General features: G+C 41.0%; 2 protein-coding genes across 28 annotated transcripts in view; one reads left to right on the top strand and one right to left on the bottom strand.

The window, feature by feature from the left end:
• The window catches only part of RAD52 (RAD52 homolog, DNA repair protein), a 37,339-nt gene extending 19,637 nt beyond the window's left edge, over positions 1-17,702 (top strand). For 5 of the 9 annotated variants that reach the window (XM_027593623.1, XM_027593622.1, XM_027593624.1 and 2 more), the window contains 7 exons: positions 459-577; positions 1,512-1,587; positions 13,979-14,175; positions 14,320-14,462; positions 15,481-15,561; positions 15,932-16,147; positions 16,595-17,702. In XM_027593623.1, coding sequence (XP_027449424.1) covers positions 459-577; positions 1,512-1,587; positions 13,979-14,175; positions 14,320-14,462; positions 15,481-15,561; positions 15,932-16,147; positions 16,595-16,656 — 894 coding nt within the window. In that variant the 3' untranslated portion in view covers positions 16,657-17,702. The remainder of the gene's footprint in view (positions 1-458; positions 578-1,511; positions 1,588-13,978; positions 14,176-14,319; positions 14,463-15,480; positions 15,562-15,931; positions 16,148-16,594) is intronic. The other 4 variants (XM_027593620.1, XM_027593619.1, XM_027593626.1 and 1 more) reach the window with 4 other exon arrangements.
• A 177-nt stretch (positions 17,703-17,879) lies between these two features.
• Positions 17,880-21,206, bottom strand: part of WNK1 (WNK lysine deficient protein kinase 1) — a 151,413-nt gene continuing 148,086 nt past the window's right edge. For 16 of the 19 annotated variants that reach the window (XM_027593617.2, XM_027593599.2, XM_027593603.2 and 13 more), the window contains one exon: positions 17,880-20,898. In XM_027593617.2, coding sequence (XP_027449418.2) covers positions 20,581-20,898 — 318 coding nt within the window. In that variant the 3' untranslated portion in view covers positions 17,880-20,580. The remainder of the gene's footprint in view (positions 20,899-21,206) is intronic. The other 3 variants (XM_027593615.2, XM_027593611.2, XM_027593616.2) reach the window with 1 other exon arrangement.

Here is a 21,206-nt window from a genome sequence, read left to right as displayed (position 1 = left end):
ATTTATATTTTTTATTTTTTAAAGATTTTATTTATTTATTTGTCAGAGAGAGAGTACAAGCAGGGGTTGCGGCAGGCAGAGGGAGAGGGAGAAGCAGACTCCCTGCTGAGCAGGGAGCCCAATGTAGGGCTCGATCCCAGGACCCTGAGATCATGACCTGAGCCAAAGGCAGATGCTTAACAGACTGAGCCATCCAGGTGCCCCAGATATGTGCCTTTTTTATGTGAAAGAGGAAGTGGGAAGGGAGAATTGTCTTGCACATTTACGCGGAGATCAGGTCTAGAACGTAGTGCTGGAAATTAGTTCTCTTCCAACTCTCTGTGCCCGTGTGCCCTTTAGCAGGGCGCCTGGGTTCTGTGCACCTGGTGCGAATGCCCCTGAAGGCGAGAAAAGCTGTGGAACCAGGGACGCGACTGCAGCTTTTCATGTTGGAGTCTGAACTCCTTTTCTACCCGCAGGATGGCTCATATCATGAAGATGTGGGCTATGGTGTCAGTGAGGGCCTCAAGTCAAAAGCCTTGTCTTTGGAGAAGGCCAGGAAGGAGGCCGTGACCGACGGGCTGAAGCGAGCGCTGAGGTGAGCACAAGGGCTGGGGTGAGCACCAGGGCTGGGGTCTAACCTGCATCAATTTTATTTCCTGTTTGTTTGTTTAAAACGTAATTTGTTCATGTGGTATGAAAGTTAAAATAACCCAGTCTCACTGCCCCTTGTCCCTGTCGGCCCTGTTTCCTACACTTTGTATTTTCCCCATGCTTCTTTATGCTTAGGTCCGCCTTCTTTGGGATCAAGTGGTAGAATACTATATTCTCTACTCTGTACTTGATTTTGCATACCCCCGTCTCAGTCGTGTGTCTTGGAGGCCCTTCCACACAAGGACAGAGATAGCTTCCCCATTCTCTTTAAAACACCTAAACAGTGTTTCCTTGGGTATGTACAACTTAGGTGCATAGAACAAGGTTTTTTGTTTTTTTTTTTTAACCTTTTTTGGGGTCATACGTGGCCTTTGAGAATTGAAGTGAATTGGATCACACATGTATGAACCTACACTAAAAACTTGCTGTGCCATAACCCATACAGGAGGCCAGATGTCCCAAGTAAAGAACTTCAGTCATGAAGGAAGATGTGCCCTAAGTGTGTGTTGCCCACTATTATTGGGGAATTGGAACTGTCCTTGGAAAAAGAATTCTCTGCTCTGGAGTTGGTGCTCCATGGCTGGAGGTAGCTAATGGGGTTTTGTGAGTGGTTTCTTAGTCTTTTCGTCCTCCCTGCCTCTTGTTGAGGGCAGAGACTGGTGACTGTTATGCCCTGTGCTATATTCTGAGAGCCTCATACAGAGTGCGTGAACATGGCAGGTGCCCAGGAAATGTTACTGCATGTATATTAGGTTCCATCTCCTCTGCCACAGTTGAGAAGCACCTTGCCACAAAGGTTGTATCTGGTCTCTGATATTTACACCTAATCATTCTCAACCTGTTTCTCGCTCTTTTTTTTTTTTTTTTCTTACCCTTAGAAGTTTCGGGAATGCACTTGGAAATTGTGTTCTGGACAAAGACTATCTGAGGTCACTAAATAAGCTTCCCCGCCAGGTATGTTAGAAATGGATGAATGGAATGCATCGCAGTAGAGATAGGACTACTTTCCAGGTGGCATGGGTTGAGTATTCCGGGAGGGAGAGAGAAGGGGAGACTCAGCTCTTTCGAGGGTCTGGAATGTGTATTTCAGACTTGTTTGATGACCAGAGCCAGCAGGAACCAGTTACCTTATTTTCCAGCTGAAGGAATTGAAGCCTCGAGAATCCGTGCCACTTGTTTTCTTCCACACGAGAGCTGTCTTCGGGAACGGTCTGTGAAACCTCAAAAGGAGCACAGAGCCCCCGGCAGCGCCCTTGTGGTTCCTTAGCAATACTCAGGAAGAACCTCACCTCTTCGGCCTTCTTGCTGCTCCTGTGCTCTAGGAGCCACGGCGTAGATCCCCATGTCTCTGCCGGAGCCTATCACATGAGCAGGGCCCTGGCCTCGCTCTTGGCCGGGGCTGAGGCGGGGGGCGGAGCGTGCCTGTGGCCGGTGGAGTGGCTGCCCTCTCGGGGCGGGGCTGGGGCGTTCTCGATGGCCGCCCCCCCGCAGTGCCGCCGCCCACGGCATCACTCCCGGGCGTGTGTCCTCGAAGGCTGCTGCGTGGGGACACCTGACAGATGGGCGTGGCACTTGGCAGCTGTCAAAACACCACACTTTCTCTTGTTAAAATCCTTTTTATGCGCTATTGGCCCCCGCTTGCTTATATTTTGTTAAGAATTTTTGCGTCTGTGTTTATGAGGGATATTAGATTTTTTTTTATTGTAAAAAAATAACATAAAATTGACCATTTTAGCCATTTTTAAGTGTACAGTTCACTGATGAAACAAATCTCCAGAACTTTTAATCTTGGGATACTGCAACTTTATACCCATAGGACAACTCCCCATTTCCCCTTCTCACAGCCCCTGGTTACCAGCATTCTACTTCCGGTTCCTGTGAATTTGACCACTTTAGACGCCACATGCAAGTGGAATCATACTGTTTTGTTTTTCTGTGACTTATTTCACTTAGCATAATGGCCTCAAGTTTCATCTATGTTGTAGCCTGTGTCAGAAGTACCTTCCTTTTTTTTCGGCATGCCTGGCTGGCTCAGTCGGTAGAGTGTGGGACCCTTGATCTCAGGTTTTAAGTTCAAGCCCCATGTTGGGTGTAGAGATCTCTTAAAATTAAGTCCTTAAAAAAAAAAAAGAATTACCTTCCATTTTAAGGCTGAATAATATTCCAATGATGCATACACCACATTTTCTTTTAATTTTTCCATCAATGGACATCTCGGTGGCTTTCATCTCTTGACTTGGGAATAGTGCTGTTATGAACATGGTTTTGCAAATACCTCCTCAAGACCCTGCTTTCAGTTATTTTGGATATATCCACAGGTGGGGTTGCTGGATCATATGGTAGTGTTTTTTTTTGTTTTTGTTTTTTTTTTTTAACACAGAGCTTGAGCTCACCACCCTGAGGTCAAGCCCTGAGCTCAGATCAAGAGTTGGACACTTTAACTGACTGAGCCACCCAGGCGCCCCCATATGGTAGTTTTTTGAGGAACTTCCACACTGTTTTCTATAGTGTCCATCACATTTTATAGTTCAACCAATAGTGCACAAGTGCTCCAATTTCTCTACATCCTTGCCAACACTTGTTTTCTGCTTTTTTGATAGCAGCCATCCTAGTGGGCGTGAGGTGCCATCTTATTGTGGGTTTGATTTGCATTTCTCTGATGATGAGTTTCGATCTTGAACATTTTTTCATATGCTTTTTGGCAATTTATCATCTTTGGAGAAATGTCTATTAAGATTCCTTGCCCATTTTTTAATTGGGGATTTTAATTTTTTGTTGTTGGGTTGTAGGAATTCTGTATATATTTTGAATATTAACCCCTTATCAGAGACATGATTGCAAAATTTATTTTCCTATTTCATAGGTTGCCTTTAAAATGTTTAAGTTTGATTGTCCCATTTGTATATTTTTGCTTTGTGTTTTTAGTGTCATATGCAAGAAATCACTGTCAAATCCAATGTCATCAAGCTTTTCCCCTATATTTTCATCTATGAGTTTTATGGATTTGGTCTTATGTTTAGGTCTTTAATCTATCTTGAATTTATTTTTGTTTATGATGTAAGATACAGGTCTAACTTCATTCTTCTGCATGTGGATATCCAGTTTTCCCAGCATCATTTGTTGAAGAGACTCTCCTTTCCCCATTGAGTGGTCTTGGCACGCTTGTTGATATTCATTTGATCATTTATGCAAGGGTTTATTTCTGGGCTCTCTATTCCATTGGACTGTGTGTCTGTATTTATGGCAGTATCGTACCATTTTGATCACTGTAGCTTTGCAGTGTGTTTTGAAATCAGAAGGTATGAGGAGTCCTTCAACTTTGTTCTTCTTTTTCAATATTGTTTTCACTATTTGAAGTCCTTTGAGATTCTGTATGAATTTTAGGATGATTTTTTTTTAATGCAAATAATACTATGGGAATTTGGATAGGGCTTGTGTCGAATCAGTAGATCACTTTGGTAATATGGGCATCTTAACCATATTAAGTCTTCCAATTTGTGAACATGGGATGTCTTTCCATTTTTTTGTGGCTTCTTTAATTACTTTTAGCAATGTTTTGCAGTTTTCAGTGTATAAGTCTTTCACATTCTTGGTTAGGTTTATTACTAAGTATTTTATTCTTTTGATGCTTTTGTAGATGGATTGTTTTTTTCATTTTCTTTTTGGATTGTTCATTACTAGTGTATAGACAAAAAACAACTGATTTTTGTGTGTTGATTTTGTATTCTGCAACTTTGTTGAATTTGTTTATTAGTTCTAATAATTTTTTTTTTGTAGTCTGTAGGGTTTTCTGCATATGAGATCATGTCATCTGCATCTAGAGATAATTTTATTTCTTTTCCATTTTGGATTCCTTTTATTTCTTTTTCTTTGCTAACTGCTCTGGCTAGGATTTCCGGTATGCTGAGTATGAGTAATGAGAGTGGGCATCCTTGCCTTGTTCCTGATATTATAGGAAAAGCTTTCAGTCTTTCACCATTGAGTATGATGTTAGCTGTGGGCTTTTCATATAAGGCCTTCATTATGTTGAGGTATATTTCTTCTATTCCTAGTTTGTTGAATATTTTTATCACGAAAAGGTATTGAGTCTTATCAAATGCTTTTTCTGCATTAGTTGAGATTAGCATGTGCTTTTGTCCCTTCTTTTGTTACTGTGGTGTGTATCACACTAATTGATTTGTGGAGTTGACCCATCCTTGCATCCTATGAATAAATCCCCCTTGGTCATGGTGTATAATTCTTTTAATGTGCTATTGAATTTGGTGTGCTAGAATTTGGAGGATCTTTTTTTTTTAATAAAGAATATTTAATTAATTAATTTATTTGAGGGAGAGAGAGTGCATGCATGCATGCATGAGCCAGGGGAGGGGCAGAGGGAGAGGGAGAGAAGCAGACTCCTCACTGAGCATGGAGCCCAACATGGGGCTCAGTACCGTGACCCTGAGATCATGACCTGAGCTGAAATCAAGAGTCAGCTGCTTATCTGAGCCATCCAGGCGCCCTGGAGGATCTGTGTATCAATATTTATCAAGGATATTTTTCTATAGTTTTCTCACAGTGTTGTTTTTCTTCTTGTAGTGTCATTGGCTTTTCTGTTTTGTTTTTATTAAGTTTTTTATTTTAATTCCAGTCTAGTTAACATATAGTGCTATATTAGTTTCAGGTGTACAATATAGTGATTCAACAATTCTATATATTACTCAGTGTTCATCGTGATAAGTGTATATAGTGTCATTGTTTGACTTTGGTATCAGAGTAATGCTGGCCTTATAGAGTGAGCTTGGAAGTGTTCCCTCCACTTTAGCTTTTGGAAGAGTTTGAGGAGGATTGGTGTTAAATTTTTAAATGTTTGGTAGAATTGTCCCATGAAGCCATTTAGTTCGGGGTTTTGTTGTTGGTGGTGGTGGTGGTAAGTTTTAGATTACTGATTTAATCTTCTAACTAGTAACTGGTCTATTTGGATTGTCTGTTTCTTCATGATTCAGTCTTTGTAGGTTGTATGTGTCTAGGAATTTGTCCATTTCTTCTAGGTTTTTTGATTTGTTGGTATATAATTGTTCAGAGTATTCTAATAATCTTTTTTATTTCTGTGGCATCGGTTGTAATGTCCCTATTTTTGGATTTTAGTTATTTGAGTCTTCTCTTTTTTCTTAGTTAATCTAAGGGTTTATCAATTTTGTTGATCTTTTCAAAAAACTAACTCTTCGTTTTGTCAATTTTTTTTCCCTATTGCATTTCTGTTCTCTATGTCATGTATCTCTGCTCCAAGCTTTATTTCATTTTTTTGCTAGCTTGTGTCAGCAATAAACCTTCCTGTTAGCACTGCTTTTGCTGCATACCATAGGTTTTGGTATGTTGTGTTTTCATTTTCATTTGTCTCAAGATACTTTCTAATTTCCCTTGTGACTTGTTCTTTGACCCATTAGTTGTTTAAGAGTGTACTGTTTAATTTCCACATGTTTGTGGATTTTCCGCTATTTCCTTCTGCTATTGATTTCTGGTTTTATTCCACTGTGATCAGTAAGCATACTTTATATGATTTCTGTATTCTTCAGTTGGTTAAGACTTGTTTTGTAGCCTAACATGTGGTCTCTCCTGGAGAATATTTCATGTGTACTTGAGAAGAATTTATAATCTGTTGTTGGGTGGAGTATTCTGTATATGTCTGTTAGGTCCAGTTGGCCTATAATGTTCAAATCCTCTATTTCCTTATTGATCTTCTGTCTGGTTATTCTCTCGATTATTGGAGGTAGAATATTGAAGTTTCCTACTATTATTGTATTGTGTTGCTGTCTATTTCTCTATCCAGTTCTGACAAAGTTTCCTTTATATATAGGAGCTCTGGTGTTTGGTACACAAATATTTATAATTGTTGTACCTATTGAGTGAATTGACCCTTTTATCATTATATAATGTCCTCCTTTGTCTCTTGTAACAATTTTTGACTTAAAGTCTGTTTTGTCTGGTATTAGTATAGCTTGCCCTGATCTCTTTTGGTACCAGTTCCATGGAATATCTTTTCTCATCCTTTCACTGTGTTCTTAGATCTAAAGTGAGTCTCTTATAAAAAGCATATAGTTGTATCTTGTTTTTTAAATCTGCACAGCTGATCTATGTCATTTGATTGGGGTATTTAGTCCATTTATGTTTAAAATATTAGTGAATGACTTACTGTTGCCATTTTGTTGTTTTCTGTATGTCTTGTAGCTTTTTTGTCCCTACTTTCCTCTCTTACTGCCTTCCTTTGTGTTTTGTTTTACTTTTGGGTAGTGACATGATTGGATTCCTTTCTTATTTTCTTTTGTGTATATTCTAGAGATATTTTCCTTGTGGTTATTATTGCAATTATAAAACATCTTAATGTTGCAGCATTCATTCTATTTTAAACTGATAACTTAAGTTCAGTTGCATACAAAAACTCTTCCTTTTTTTTTTAAGATTTTATTTATTTGAGAGAGAGTGAGAGAGAGAGCATGAGCAGGAGGGTAGGGGCAGAGAAAGAGGGAGAAGCAGACTCCCCAATGAGCAGGGAGACTGACGCAGGGCTTGATCCCCAGGCCCCAGGATCATGACCTGAGCTGAAGGCAGATGCTTAACTAGCTGAGCCACCCAGTTGCCCCCCGAAACTCTATTCCTTTACAACTCCACCCCTGTTCCACTTTATCTCATTGATGTTACAAATTACATCTTTATATAATGTATACCCAGTAACAGAGATTTACAGTTATAAAAACCGTAGTTGTTTTTAAAACTTCTGTATTCATTATATAGTTTTAATATTTTTTTTTCATTTAAATTCTGTGCACCAAAAGGATAATAATACAGGCTATTATATTTATCGATGTATTTACTTTTACTGGAGAACTTCTTATTTTCCTGTAGCTTTGTGTTGGTGTCTAGCATCTTTTTGTTTCACTTTGAAGAACTCCTTTTAGCATTTCTTGTGGAACAGGTCTAGTGGAAATGAACTCCCCCTGCTTTTGTTTTTATGAGAAAGTCTTAATTTCTCTATTTTTGAAGGATAGTTTTGCTGGATGCAGTATTCTTGGCTGAGCTTTTTTCTTTCAGCACTTTCAATATATCATCCCATTCTGTTCTGGCCTGTAAGAAGAAATCTAATAATCCTATGGAGGCTCTCTTGTATGTGATGATTTGTTTTTCTCTTGCTGCTTTCAAGATTTCTGTCTTTGACTTTTTAAAAATTGAGATATAATTGACATGGCACATTATTTTAGTTTCAGGTATGTAGCATAATGATTTGATATTTGTATATATTATGAAATGACCAGCATAATAAGTCTAGTTAACATCCATCACCAAAGCTAGTTACAAATTTTTTTATAACTTAAGATTTACTCTTTTAGCAATTTTCAAATATACAATATTATTAGCTGTCATCACTATGCTGTACATTACATTCCCGTGACTTATTTTATAACTGTCAGTTTGTACTTTTCCACACACCCTCTCCCCATTTTGCCTGCCACCTGCCTCTCCCTGGCAACCACCAGTCTATTCTCTGTACCTATGAGCTCTTTTTTTCCCCCCAGATTCCACATATAAGTGAGACGATATGGTGTTTGTCTTTCTCTGATTTATTTCACTTAGCATAATACCCTCAGGGTGCATCCATGTGTGAGAAATACAAGATTTTCTTCTTTATGGCAGAATAATATTCCATTGTATATTCACTACATTTTCTTTAACCATTCAGCCATGGATGGACACTTAGGTTATTTCTATACCTTGGCTATTGTAAATAATGCTGCAGTGGACATGGAGTGCAGATAGCTTTTTGAGATAGTGTTTTTGTTTTCTTTGGATAAATACCCAGAAGTGGAATTGATGGATCACATTTTAATTTTTTGAGGAACTCCATACTGTTTTCCACAGTGGCTGCACCAACGCTGCACAAGGGTTCATCTTTCTCCACATCCTCTCCAACACGTATTTCTTATCTTTTTGATAATAGCCACTCTGACAGGTATGAGGTGGCATCTCATTTTGGTTTTGATTTGCACTTTCCTGATGATGAATGATGTTGAGCATCCTTTCATGTGTCTGTTGACCATCTGTGTGTCTTCTTTGGAAGAATGTCTGTGTAGATCCTGTGCCCATTTTTAATCGGATTATTTGTTGTTGTTGTTTTTGCTATTGAGTTGTATTTCTTTACATATTTTGGATATTAACCCCCTATCAGTTATATCGTTTACAAATATTTTGTCCCATTCAATAGGTTACCTTTTCATGTTGACAGTTTCTTTTATTTTTTTATTAAAGATTTTTATTTATTTATTTGAGAGAGAATGAAGAGAAAGAGAGCATGAGAGGGGAGGGTGAGAGGGAGAAGCAGACTTCCCACTGAGGAGGGAGCCCGATGCGGGACTTGATCCCGGGACTCCAGGATCATGACCTGAGCTGAATGCAGTCACTTAACCAACTGAGCCACCCAGGCACCCTCATGTTGACAGTTTCTTTTGCTGTGCAGAAGCATTTTAGTTTGATGTAGTAGTGCTTATTTTTGCTTTTGTTGGCTTTGCTTTGGTGTCAGATCCAAAAAGTCATCACTGAAACCAATGTTAAGGAGCTCATCTCCTGTGTTTTCTTCTAGGAGTTTTATGGTTTCAGGTCTTACACTCAAGTCTGTACTTCATTTTGAGTATATTTGTGTATTGTGTCAGATAGTGGTCTAGTTTCATTCTTTTGCATGTGCTGTCCAGTTTCCCAACACCATTTATTGAAGAGACTGTCCTTTCTACATTGTACATTCTTGGCTTCTTTGTCATAAATTTGTTGATCGTGTAAACATGGGTTTCTTTCTGAGCTCTCTATTTTGTTCCATTGTTTTAGGTATCGTATTTATGTCAGTACCACGCCGTTTTGATTACCATAGCTTTATAATATAGTTTGAAATCAGGTAGCATGATGCCTTCAGCTTTGTTCTCAAGTTTGCTTTGGCTATTTGGAGTCTTTTGTGGTTCCATACAAATCTTAGGATTGTTTGTTCTATTTCTGTGGAAAATGTCATTGGAATTTTGATAGGGATTGCACTGAATCTGGAGATTGTTTTGGTTTGTTGGGCATTCTAACAATATTCTTCCAATCCACAGCATGGAATATGTTTCCATTTATTCTTCAGTTTCTTTCATCAATGTCTTATAGTTTTCACTCTACAGGTCTTTTACCTCCTTGATTCATTTATTGCTGAGTATTTTATTCTTTTTGTTGTAATTATAAATGGGTTTGTTTTCTTAATTTTTCTTTCTGGTAGTTTGTTATTAGGGTACTGTCTTTGGCTTTCTGGCAGTTTGATTATAATGTGCCTTGGTGTGAGGCTTTTGCATTTGTCCTAGATGTAGTTTTTTGAGCTTCTTGAATTTGTATGTCTTCTCTTTCCTTAGATTTTGGAAGTTTTAAGCCATTAATTCCTCAGATAATCTCTCTGCCCCTTTCTCTTTCTCTTCTTCTGAGACTCTTAATATATAGCGAGACGAGTGTCCTATAGGCCCCTTAGGCTCTGTCATGTTTCTTCATTCTTTCTTCTTTTTGCTTCTCTGATGAGGAGATTTCAAATGACCTGTCTTCATGCTGCTGATTCTTTCTTCTGTCAGTTCAAGTCTGCTATAAAACCCCTCTAGTGAACTTTTCAGCTGTTACTATATTTTTCAGTTCCAGAACTTGTTAGCTGCTTTTTTATAGTTTGTTGATATTCTTCTCATTTCATTCATGCATCATTTTCCTGATTTCATTTAGTTGTGTGTGTTCTCTCTTAGCCGACTGAACATCTTTATGACCATTATTTTAAATTCATTGTTAGGTAGCACATAGATTGCATTTTTTGGGGGGGGGTGTCAGTTTTTGGAGATGATTTTGTTCCTTTGTTTGGGCCACATTTCCCTGTTTCTTTCTATGCCTTGTGATCTTTTGTTGAGATGTGGCATTTGAGAAAACAACCACCTTTCCCAGTCTTTATGTACTGGTTTTGTGCAGGGGAAGACCTTCACCAGTCAGCCCAGCTAGAGGTCCTAGGACCTCCCAAAACTTTTAGGATCTCCTTCTGCTCCTGGCATCTGACTGCACCCGTAGGTCCAATGTGTTCTGGTGCTTATCTCTGTTTTTAGTGACTTTCAAACTCTGCTGGTCCCATCAGTGTGCTGAGTCAGGTGAGACAGAAACCAATACCTTGGGCAGCCCCCAGACCAGCCACAGCATCGGAGGTACAATCTACTCTTTTGTTTCCATCCCAGGGGCACAGCCCAGGATGGGAAGTTTCCTCCTGGTTGTACTGCTCTATGCTGGATGGGGGCAGGGGCAGGGGCCTGAGTGGGCATGCAAAATGCCCCCCATGAATTTTCCTACCCCTTTCGCTGGAATTTTGTTTTGGTTTTATGCTGGCCTGAGGCCTGAAGCTTCTTAGCTGGTCACTGGAGTTCTCACAAAGGTATTCTAGTCTGTATATTGTTAACCCAGTGTCTCTAGGAGGAGGGGGCGCCTGGAGCTTCCGAGTGTACTATTCTGATAACATCCTTCTCCTTTTCTTTTTTACTCTTTTATTTTTTTAAAGATTTTTAAAAATGAAGTGCAACATATACGTAGAAAACTATGTAATTTGTAATGGCACAGCCTGATGAATTTTTAGAAGTGAACAGAGTTATTTATCTCCCAGATAAGAAACTAAAACCTTACCAGCACCCCAGGGTACCATTTGCCCCCTCCCATTCACTACCTTGCCTTCTCTTTTGAAAAGTAACTATTGTCCTGACTTCTGTATTCTGACTTTCAGCCTCATAGATTTTTTTCTTTCTTTTTTTAAAAAGTAATCTCTAGAGCCAACATGGGGTTTGAACTTGCAACCCCGAGATCAAGAGTTGGATGCTCTAACGACTGAGCCAGCCAGGTGCCCCAGCCTTGTAGATTTTTTTTCTTGCTTTTGAACTTTATATAAATGAAATTGTTCTTTATAAAAATTCACTGAAGTATTAAAGGGTACATATAAACATGTAGAAAAGTCCACTAATCATAAACATTCAGTGTGATGAACACATCCACTTAACCAACATCAGAATCAAGGTAAAACATTACCAGTGTCCCAGAAGTCTCAATAGTGTCCCTTGAAGTCACTGCCAAGGCCTCTCCTTCTCATCACTACTAAGGGAAACCACTTTTAGCAACATAGATTAGTTTGGACTTTTTGTACTTTTGGGAACCAAACATATGGACTGTTTTGTTGTCTGGCATTCATTCGACATGTTTGCGAGATGCATTGAAGTTGCCTGTAGCATTTTCCTTGTACACTCTTCTGTTGCATGAGCACAGCACAACTCATTTTTCCATTCTGACTTCATAGTAGACAGTGGAGTCTTTTGGTAGTTCTTGGTTGTTTGGAATCGGGCTGCTGTACACGTCTTCTGGTGCCATACACACCCATTTATCTTGGGAATTACTGGGTCAGGTCAGAGGATAGGCATGTTTCATTTTAGCAGATTCTTCCAGTTTTCCAGTGTGGTTGTACAACTTCATACACAGTTTCAGCTGTTCCATATCCTCGACAGCACTCAGCATTGTGCGTCTTTTAAGCTTTTTTCACAGCTCACTTTTTCCCCATTTTTTTCTACTTGCAGTAAAATATACAGAACAAAATTTACCATCTTGAGGTGCCTGGGTGGCTCAGTCGTTAAGCGTCTGCCTTCGGCTCAGGTCATAATCCTGGGATCGAGCCCCGCATTGGGCTCCCTGCTCAGCGGGGAGCGTGCCACTCCCCCTGCTTGTGCTCTCTTTCTCTCTGCCAAATAGATAGATAGATAGATAGATAGATAGATAGATAGATAGATAAGTAAATTAACAAAAGCAACAAAATAACAACAAAAAACCTGAAATTTACCATCTTAACTATTTTAGGTGAACAGATAGTGGTATTAAATACCTTCGTTATGTTGTACAACCATCAGCACCATCCATCTCTATAACTCTTTTCTTATAAAACTGAAACTATAACAACAGTTCCCTGCTTCCTCTTCCCCTACAGCCCCTGGCAACTGCCATTCTTCTGTCTTGCTTTTTGACTCTAAGTACATACCTCATATAAACAGAACCATACATATTTGCCCTTTTGTGACTGCCCTAACTTCACTTAGCATAATGTCCTCAGTGGTCATCCTTGTAGCATAAGCTCAGTTATTTTTATTTCAAATAAAAAAATTTATTATTATTATTTTCTAAGTAATCTCTTCCCCCAACATGGGGGCTCGAACTCACAGCCCCAAAGTCAAGAGTCACATACCCTACCGACTAAGCCAGCCAGGTGCCCCAGGCTTATTTATTTTATTTTAATTTAATTTAATTTTTTTTTAGATTTTATTTATTTGACAGAGAGAGAGAGGGAACACAAGCAGGGGGAGTGGGAGAGGGAGAAGCCGGCTTCCCGCTGAGCAGGGAGCCCGATGCGGGGCTCGATCCCAGGACCCTGGGATCATGACCTGAGCCGAAAGCAGACGCTTAACCGACTGAGCCACCCAGGCGCCCCGCAAGCTCATTTATTTTTAACCTACTTATTTACCTTCCAATGTAGATAAGAAATTTCATAATACAATTTTCATTTTCAGGTTATCTTTATCAAAATGGTGGTCATCTCAATTTCTCCTATTCAGTTATTCTATTGATATGAATTGAGAGAGAAGTTCTCCCAAGTGAAAAGCTCTGGGTTTCTGCAGTGTTTAGGGCCTGGAAGTAAAACATTGTGCCAAATGCCATGAAGTATCGTTAATTCTCACATTTGGTGAGATGCAGGAACGACCCCAAACTGGGAGATTGCTAGCAGCCTACACCTTGTGCTTTGCAAGTTTTCCTCTTCCTGTCATTGGAAGGACACTTAGTTGTGCCACAGCAACCGGAGGCTTCTTCAGTGATGAGTGTTGTATTTAGGGGGAAGCCCTGGGAGAAAGGGCAGAGAAAGGGTAGGCCTCGACAAAGAGTCCGTGTGATCATTTCCATGAAAAAGAGAGAAAAAGTAGACAGCATCAGACAGATCCGGCTGACAACGAGAGATTGAAATTAGGGTTTACAGACCATTTGTCCTGAATCATAAAAAGTAAGATTCCTTTTTATCAAAACGTGATTAATACAGAATGGTATAAAGTAGAACACGAAATTGTTTTACTTCTCCCCCTGTAATTAAAAATACAAGGTGAAGTGTGGATCCGTTGTCTCAGCTTCTCAGGACCTAGAGGGAATGATGGATGGAGGACTGTCAGATACCATTTTCCAGGAACCTAGATCGTGAAGGCAGGGACAAAAGAGGGCAAGTGCAGTTGGAAGAAGGTATTTAGCCCCTTTCTTCCCTTCTTAGTTGCCTCTTGAAGTGGATCTAACGAGAGCAAAGAGACAAGATTTTGAACCATCTGTGGAACAAGCAAGATACAGCAGCTGCCAGCGGAACGTGGCTCTGGCAGCCCCCGAACCACCGGAGGTGACCTCGCCTTGCAGACCGAGCCGCTCAGATGATCCGCCCACTGTGGTGCAGGAGGAGAAGGCCAGCAGCTGCCGGTGCGGCCCTGGTTCCCTTGCCGTCCTCCCCTCCTCCATTTTCACGGGCTGAGCCAGCGCGGTGGTTTGTGTGCCCCCCGCGGACCGGCCCGCGGCTCCCTGCACTCGCTTGGGACTCACCCGCCTTGTTCTCTTGGGATGCAGCCTTCGGCCGCCTGCCGCCGCGAGCGATGCCACGAATGAGCGGAAGCTCCGCCAGAAACGGTTGCAGCAGCAGTTCCGGCAGCAAATGGAGGAGCAGCGGCAGGCGCAGTTGTCCGCTCTGGCGGCGGAGCAGAAGACTCCGGGTGTGTGAGAAGGGTGGGAGCAGGGGTGCGCCCCCAACCAGCCCTCGTAGGACTTCTCTCAGGTTCCACGCATGGTAGAGGAGTCTAAGCACTTAGGACCATGAAGTCCGGCCCTGCATTTCCCCATTTTTAAAGACGCTCCTTTTTTTAGGGAAGGAAAGGGCCCTTGACATAATCTAGAACTAGACCTTTCAGGGTAGAGAACGGTTTTTTTCCTTTCAGGTACTTTGGCCGCGTTTGCTAGAAAGCCTTTCTCAGTAGTCCGCGAGTAGAAGGCAGAATTGTTTGACAATAATGGGGGCTTTGGGCTGTCCTTCATCCATGAACTTCAGTTTACTTGATCCAGGCCCAGTGGTAGTAGCAGACTTTTTTTTTTTTTTGTCTTTCCCAGAGAGCAGAAACAAAGAAAGGGCTTATCCCAGACCAGCTGAATTTTTGCCCAGCTTCTCCCTAAGAAAGATTCAGAGGACTTTCTTCGTGTTTAGTTCATTAATATTCCGCTCAGCACTGACAGGCTTAATGTGGGAAGCTTACTGTGTTGGGGATGTTCTTAATAGTAACTATTATTCTGGATCTTGAGCTTCCAAACCATTGCACAAACTCCTGGCGGGGAGGCTGCTTCCCACCCCGGATCCCACAGCCAGAGCCGCGGTTTATATTGGTTTTACATTTTGAATTTCTGCTTAAGATTTTTGGAACAAAGCTTATAGCTTTAAAAAGTAAAAAGTGGACCAGATAGCTTCTAATAACCCCTCTATTTTTGCTGCTTAAGGAGAAATGAACTCCCCCCCCCACCCCCCAATTTGGTGAGAAGGAAAAAAGAACAGTCTTTTTAGCCTCTTGTAGATCTGTAGGTAGGGACGGGGATCAGGAATTGCGAATCTCCTCCTGGCTGCGCGAGGAACTGGTGGAACTCTAGGCAGCTTTGCACTTCTGAGGCGCTCGCTCCAACAGTTAAGTGACCCTGTGGTTTTGTCCTTCCTCTCGCTCTCGCTCGCTGTCGCTCTCTGAACTCCAGCAGCACTGTCAGCACCTCCTCCCAAGCACAGCACTCCCGTAACTGCCGTTTCCGAACCACTCACAGAGGACTTCCTTACAGGTCAGTAAGAGCTCTGGGCATGCCCTAAGCATTGATCAGTAAGTACCTAGGACATGCACTTTAGGTAGTCACTAACACATTTTAAAAGAGGCATAAAAACCCTCATTTTTATCTGTTGGATAGCCCCGTGAAGTTTTGGGGAAAAAGAGGACCCCTAATGGACTGATGGCAGTTCTGAGAGCACACACCCAACTCCTCTGTTGTCCTAAGAGAAGCTTCACTGTACTTTTAGGGGTAGGGGCAAGAGAAATCTCAGGTGCTGTCCTAGGCCACGCACGACGTGGAATTTCTCATGACCAGTTCTCCCCAGTGCTTTATGTGAGAACACTGGTTGATGCTGCATTTTCTCATCTCGGTCCTCGCCTCGCAGACAGTCTTGGAATGTGGGATATGGATCCAGGTGCAAACGACAGTGATGTCAAGTCCTTGTCTAAAGCAGAACTGCTCCAGACCTCTGCTACACCAGTCCTGAAGAACCAGGTGGTAACCTGGGACAGGACCCCACAGAACCTCTGTCACCAGAATCCACAAGCAAAATCTGGACTCTCGCACCTCCAAACTCACAACAGCAACCGAGATGTAACAGGTAGCGAAGTGTTTAGGAACAAAAATTGAAGGGAGAACTTGGGTTTAATTCTCTGCATTTTAAAGGAAGCATGACATTCCATTTGAAGAAGGTGGGTGCTATCGTGCCAGAGGAACAGCAGTCCAAGAAAATGACAACTGGTTTATGAGCCACAGCTTTTCCTTTGAGGTCCTGACTAGAGGTGTAACCCCTTGTAACCCTTGATAGTAGTAGGAAGCTTAACCACGAAATGAATGAAGAGCTTTTCCTTATTAAATCAGGCCCATCGTGTTTGGTTATTGCAACTGGATCTAGCGTTAACAGAGGGATCTGCCCTCGTAACAGTTTTCATTCTTGGCTTTTTAGTTTGTTAGGATTGTTAACACAGTTCAGACATTATTAGCTGTTAGTTTATTCTTTATTTGAAAAATCACAGCAGCCACATTTAAATTATTTTTTCTCCCACAGGAAACTGTGGTATCTATGGGAAGAACCAGGACTTGAAGAAAAGGAAATTGGATCCATCCTAATGGAGGCTCAGGTCACATCCTTGGACTTTGTCACTAAGGGACTTTCGAAGACTACTTTTAGGTCATAAAACTGTTCATCATTCCTAGGGAATGAACTTTATTTCCAAGGATTTACCTTGCTTCGTTCTGAACTTTACCAGAGGATTTGACTATTGGAGCCTTCTGCAGGTAAAGCTGAGCAGTCAGAAAACAAGCGCTCTAAGAAAGCTTGTAACACTCTGCAGCGGGGAGGCTCTGAGATTAAATACCTTTTCTTTGGCTCTTGAGGTTCTTCACTATTTATTCCTAAACTACTATGTTAGTATGTATGGAAATTTTAGGAATCCCCAGTGCCTACCTGCCTTCAAGCAATATTACTAAACACCAACTTTTACAGCTGCCTATGTGAAATTATTGTAATATCTGCCTTTCACCTTGGCGCTCAGTGTTTAATGTTGTCCACGCCATACTGTGTATCCTTCCAAGAACAAAAGCTACCATGGTGTTTAACTACCTTGCATCAATACAGGCTGCAGTCTTCATCTATGATAATCTCTTGTTTAAAGGTTTATGGTGTCACTATCCTGCAGTTTTTTACCTAATCAAGGAAATAGATTCTAAGACCAAAGAAAAGGCATTTTAAGAAAGCAAAATAAATTTTCCTTTGTAACAAAAAATAAAAGTGGGTGTTTGTATTTCTCCATTTCAGATGTGAGATATAACCCATCTTAACATAAATGGGTTTTTTTCAGTTTCAAATGTTTCATAATCCCCCCCACCCCAGCCATAATGAGTGAGTTTGCAGGTTCTTTTTAAGATGCATCTTGGGCTGTGCCTTTTCTCTCATCTTCAAGCTGTGGCTTTTATTAATTTTTAGATCACAGATCCATTTGTGGGAAGCTATGAACCCGATGCAAGGAACTCTTAAAGTACAGGGAGGTAGCCAGACATTTTTATTCCTATGGAAGATGAAGAGGCGCTAGCTTACCCTGATTTCCCCTTTATCTTAGGTCTCATTACATGGATTTGGTCATATGTTCATCTTTTGGTTTTGACATCCTTACCATTTTTTTTTCCAGAAAAAAAATCTCTCCCTTGTCTTGAAGAATAATCTTAGTTTAGTTCAGAACTGCTGCTTTAAAAAAGTTCCTGGAGTCAGGAATCCAGTTATAAGTTGCACACAACTCAAAACTGAGCTAATGAGATCATGAAAAAGGCATTTGCTGGAAAGAAAACCCCACGGCTCAACAAAAGCAAGTTTGGTTTATTTGAATGGTTTCATTAAATAAGTCTACAAAGGTAACAAACTGAAGCACAAAGCGCAATCTTACAAGAAGCGCAACACCCAGAGTTAGTGCAAAATGTACAATTAACGGCTGCTGAGAAACCCCCAAGGTTTGAATTGTTTATTTGCTTTTTTAAACAGTGTACATTGTTAAATAATGTAAGGAGAACATTTATAATTCAGAAAGATTTTTGTAATGTGGAAAAAGATACTCAAAGTGTACTATTAACACAAAAATAATTTAAACAGTTCAGTAGCACTAGTTCATTCCTCTAGGCTTCAGTTACTTCATCCACAGGAGGGGAAAAAGAAATCAACAGTAAATAAAACCAGTTCTTACTTTTTGTGTGTAAGTGATCTCAAAATTAAACCAAAATAACAAAACATTATGTGCTGCATTTGGCTCCCTCGTCCTCTGGTAGAAAGTACGGTTTCATTCATCTTAGGTGGTCTGTTTCTCATTTACTTGGCACCTTCTTCGTTCTATCCTGACTCTCACCATCTCCTCAAGAATCTTAAGCAGAGAATAAATAAGTAAACAACTTCGAAGCAGGGCTTGGAACCCCTGTCCTTTTCATTTCTACTTCTCTAAACCTTCAGCTTTCACTTGCATCTTTGGGACCTAGGCTAACTTACTAAAGAAAAGAAGGCCCATGAAGGACCAACAGGAAAGGCAGCCAACCAGGCTCCCCTACTGTGGTGATTCCTGGGGTGTGCCGCTGAGGTGGGTAAGAGGCTGGAAATGTGTCCATTTCCCAACTCCAGAGTCAAGAGAAGAAGCACCCAAAAAATTAGGAGTCCTAGCTTCTTTCCCCATCTTCGGAGATAATAGAGATCCCAAACATAGCCAATTAGAGTATTTCCTGAAAGCTCTGAAAATAATAGAACTGCCCATTACAACTAGGCGTAGCACTACATAATACTGATTGGTTGCAGTTATTACTTAAGGGCATTATTTGTTTATATGAGAATGTGAGAATATCAGTTGCATTTCTAGAAAAAGAGGTGGCACAACAGATTTATGATCCTGCAACCATTTGGACATCACACAGGAAACGAGTAGGAATAAGCATTCTTTCTTACAATGCTTAATTCAGATGTGGGTCCACTTTCCACAAAATACAGTACCCCAAGCTGAGAAATGCATGATACATTTGCAACAAGAGGAAAGCAATCCAAAGTTTTTCTTAGAGCATCTTTCTCCATCTGTAACTTTTCACTATCAACGTTTCCCAACTTAAAAACTAGCCCCCACCCCCTTCCCTTTATATTCAGCCATTTCCACTAGGTCTTGTCTGTCAAGCCTGGCTTAAGTAAGGCTCATGGCACCCTGTGGGCCAGGCAGCACACATCTTCCTGACAAGTCTGTTCTCCCGTTCTTAGTCTTTCTTTTTCTTTCATTTATCACACACCACCCTTAAGCTTTTAAATTGCTCAATTTTGTTACTACACCCCTCCTTACTGTTCCTGAAACAGAACTTTCTGCTTTCAACCACTGATGTCAACTTAACTTCTCACCCTGCTCATCTTACACCTGCTCTAGACAAAATTGAATGACTTAAAGAAAAAGAAAAAAAAAACTCTTTCAGTTTCCCTTTGGCATAATCCTCTGCTGGGGTCACATGGACCTAATATCCTTTCATTCGCCCTCTGCTGATCTGGGGTCTGATGAGAAGTTGGTGCTAATGGCAGAAGCAGTAGAAGTCCAAGGCACTAAAATATCCAGCAAGCAATACTGGGAGAACAGAAGTATTCAAGTACAGTAATTTATACAATCTTACATTCACATTTATTTACCTACTACAATGGAAATACAAAGGAAAAAGCTAAAGTGTCTCAATAAGTAAAGGACAGAGCTTGTTTTTTCAACTTTTTAAACCTTTCATATTTTACTCTTAAAACTACTGTTGTCCAACAACATTTATATATCACAGTGTTTCCACATCAAAACTGATGGCAAAGTTACATGTCCGCAGGGGACTTAATTTTTTTTTTTTCCTAATTGCTAATGCTGCAGTCAAAGCTGCTAATATCATTTGCTTAAAGCACTAATGACCTATCATAAGAAAGGGTTGAAACCTCAGTCCCCTGGTGTTTTTCACTGGGTTCTAAAGCAAAAAAAAAAAAAAAAGAAACAAAAAAGAAACAAAAAAAAAAAAAAAAGGGAGGGGGGAACAGGGTAGGAGAGAGCCCAAAAGTTTTTTTGTTTTGTTTTGTTTTGTTTTTGTCTTGTGGTTTAGATTCTTGAGGGAATAAGGGATTTGGGGTGGGTACCAAAATTAAGAGCTCCACCCATTTGAAAATACAGATGGGGTTTGGTTTTCCACTGAGCTCTCTCGTAGCTTTCTGATAAATGATTCTCTTTTCTAGCCCTCACTATTGGGTGTAGAGAAACAGGAAAGCATGGTTTGAAGCCGCCCCATCACAAGAAAGCTGCTCTTTTCTTCTTGTTCCACTCCAATAAATGGTGAAGGGGGAGGGAGATTCTCAATTCTGAGGGCTCTAAGCGGTATTAAAAACATTCCTTTCTGGCAAGAAATAACCAGTTAAATGCAGCACTAGTAGTTAGTATATAGGCTACTTTCCCGTCCCCCCCACCCACCCACCCTTCCGCATTCCATCTCCTGCCCCCAAATCTACTCAAGTTAATGTCTCTAGGTCTAAGTGGTCCGCAGGTTGGAACCTGGGGGGTTGCTGATGGATTTCTGCAAATTGCTGATGCCGAAATTCTGTAAGGAGGCAGTTCCCACAGGCTGGAACTGGCCAAGTGGCTGTGGTGCTGGGCCACCTGTCCCACTCCACTGAGTGCCAAAGGGGGGAGCTGGAAAACCGTACTGCTGTGGGGGGCACATAGACTTGGTGAAATGACCTAGAGAGGTAGCTGATGCTGCAGAGATGGGGGCAGAACCACCCAGATTTGAGGTCATGGAGATGCACAGCTGACCAGGTGCAGAGAACTTCCTTGCCATTCCAGGACCCTGAAAACAAGACAACTACATGTCAAGTTTGGTGTGGGTATAACCCAGAGGTGAAATGGGTGGTACTGAAATCTAATTCTAGAACTGGGGCTGTTCGAGCCTTACAGGGTATAGTAAAACCAAAACCAAACCTTTCATAATTATTGGCTCTTTACACTTGCCAAGTAAGGGTGCGCTTGGAAGTGGGCAGAGTCACGTACATGTGTATATACGTGTATGCAATTCAGGGCGTTAAGAGAAAAGGGGAGAAAAAACTGAGTTGACAAAGAGGGAGCTAGGGATTCAAAGACAAGGGTAACTGGGTTGCT

Source organism: Zalophus californianus, chromosome 9 (assembly GCF_009762305.2).
Source record: "Zalophus californianus isolate mZalCal1 chromosome 9, mZalCal1.pri.v2, whole genome shotgun sequence".
Taxonomy (NCBI): domain Eukaryota; kingdom Metazoa; phylum Chordata; class Mammalia; order Carnivora; family Otariidae; genus Zalophus; species Zalophus californianus.
This window is presented reverse-complemented; position numbering and strand designations above follow the sequence as displayed.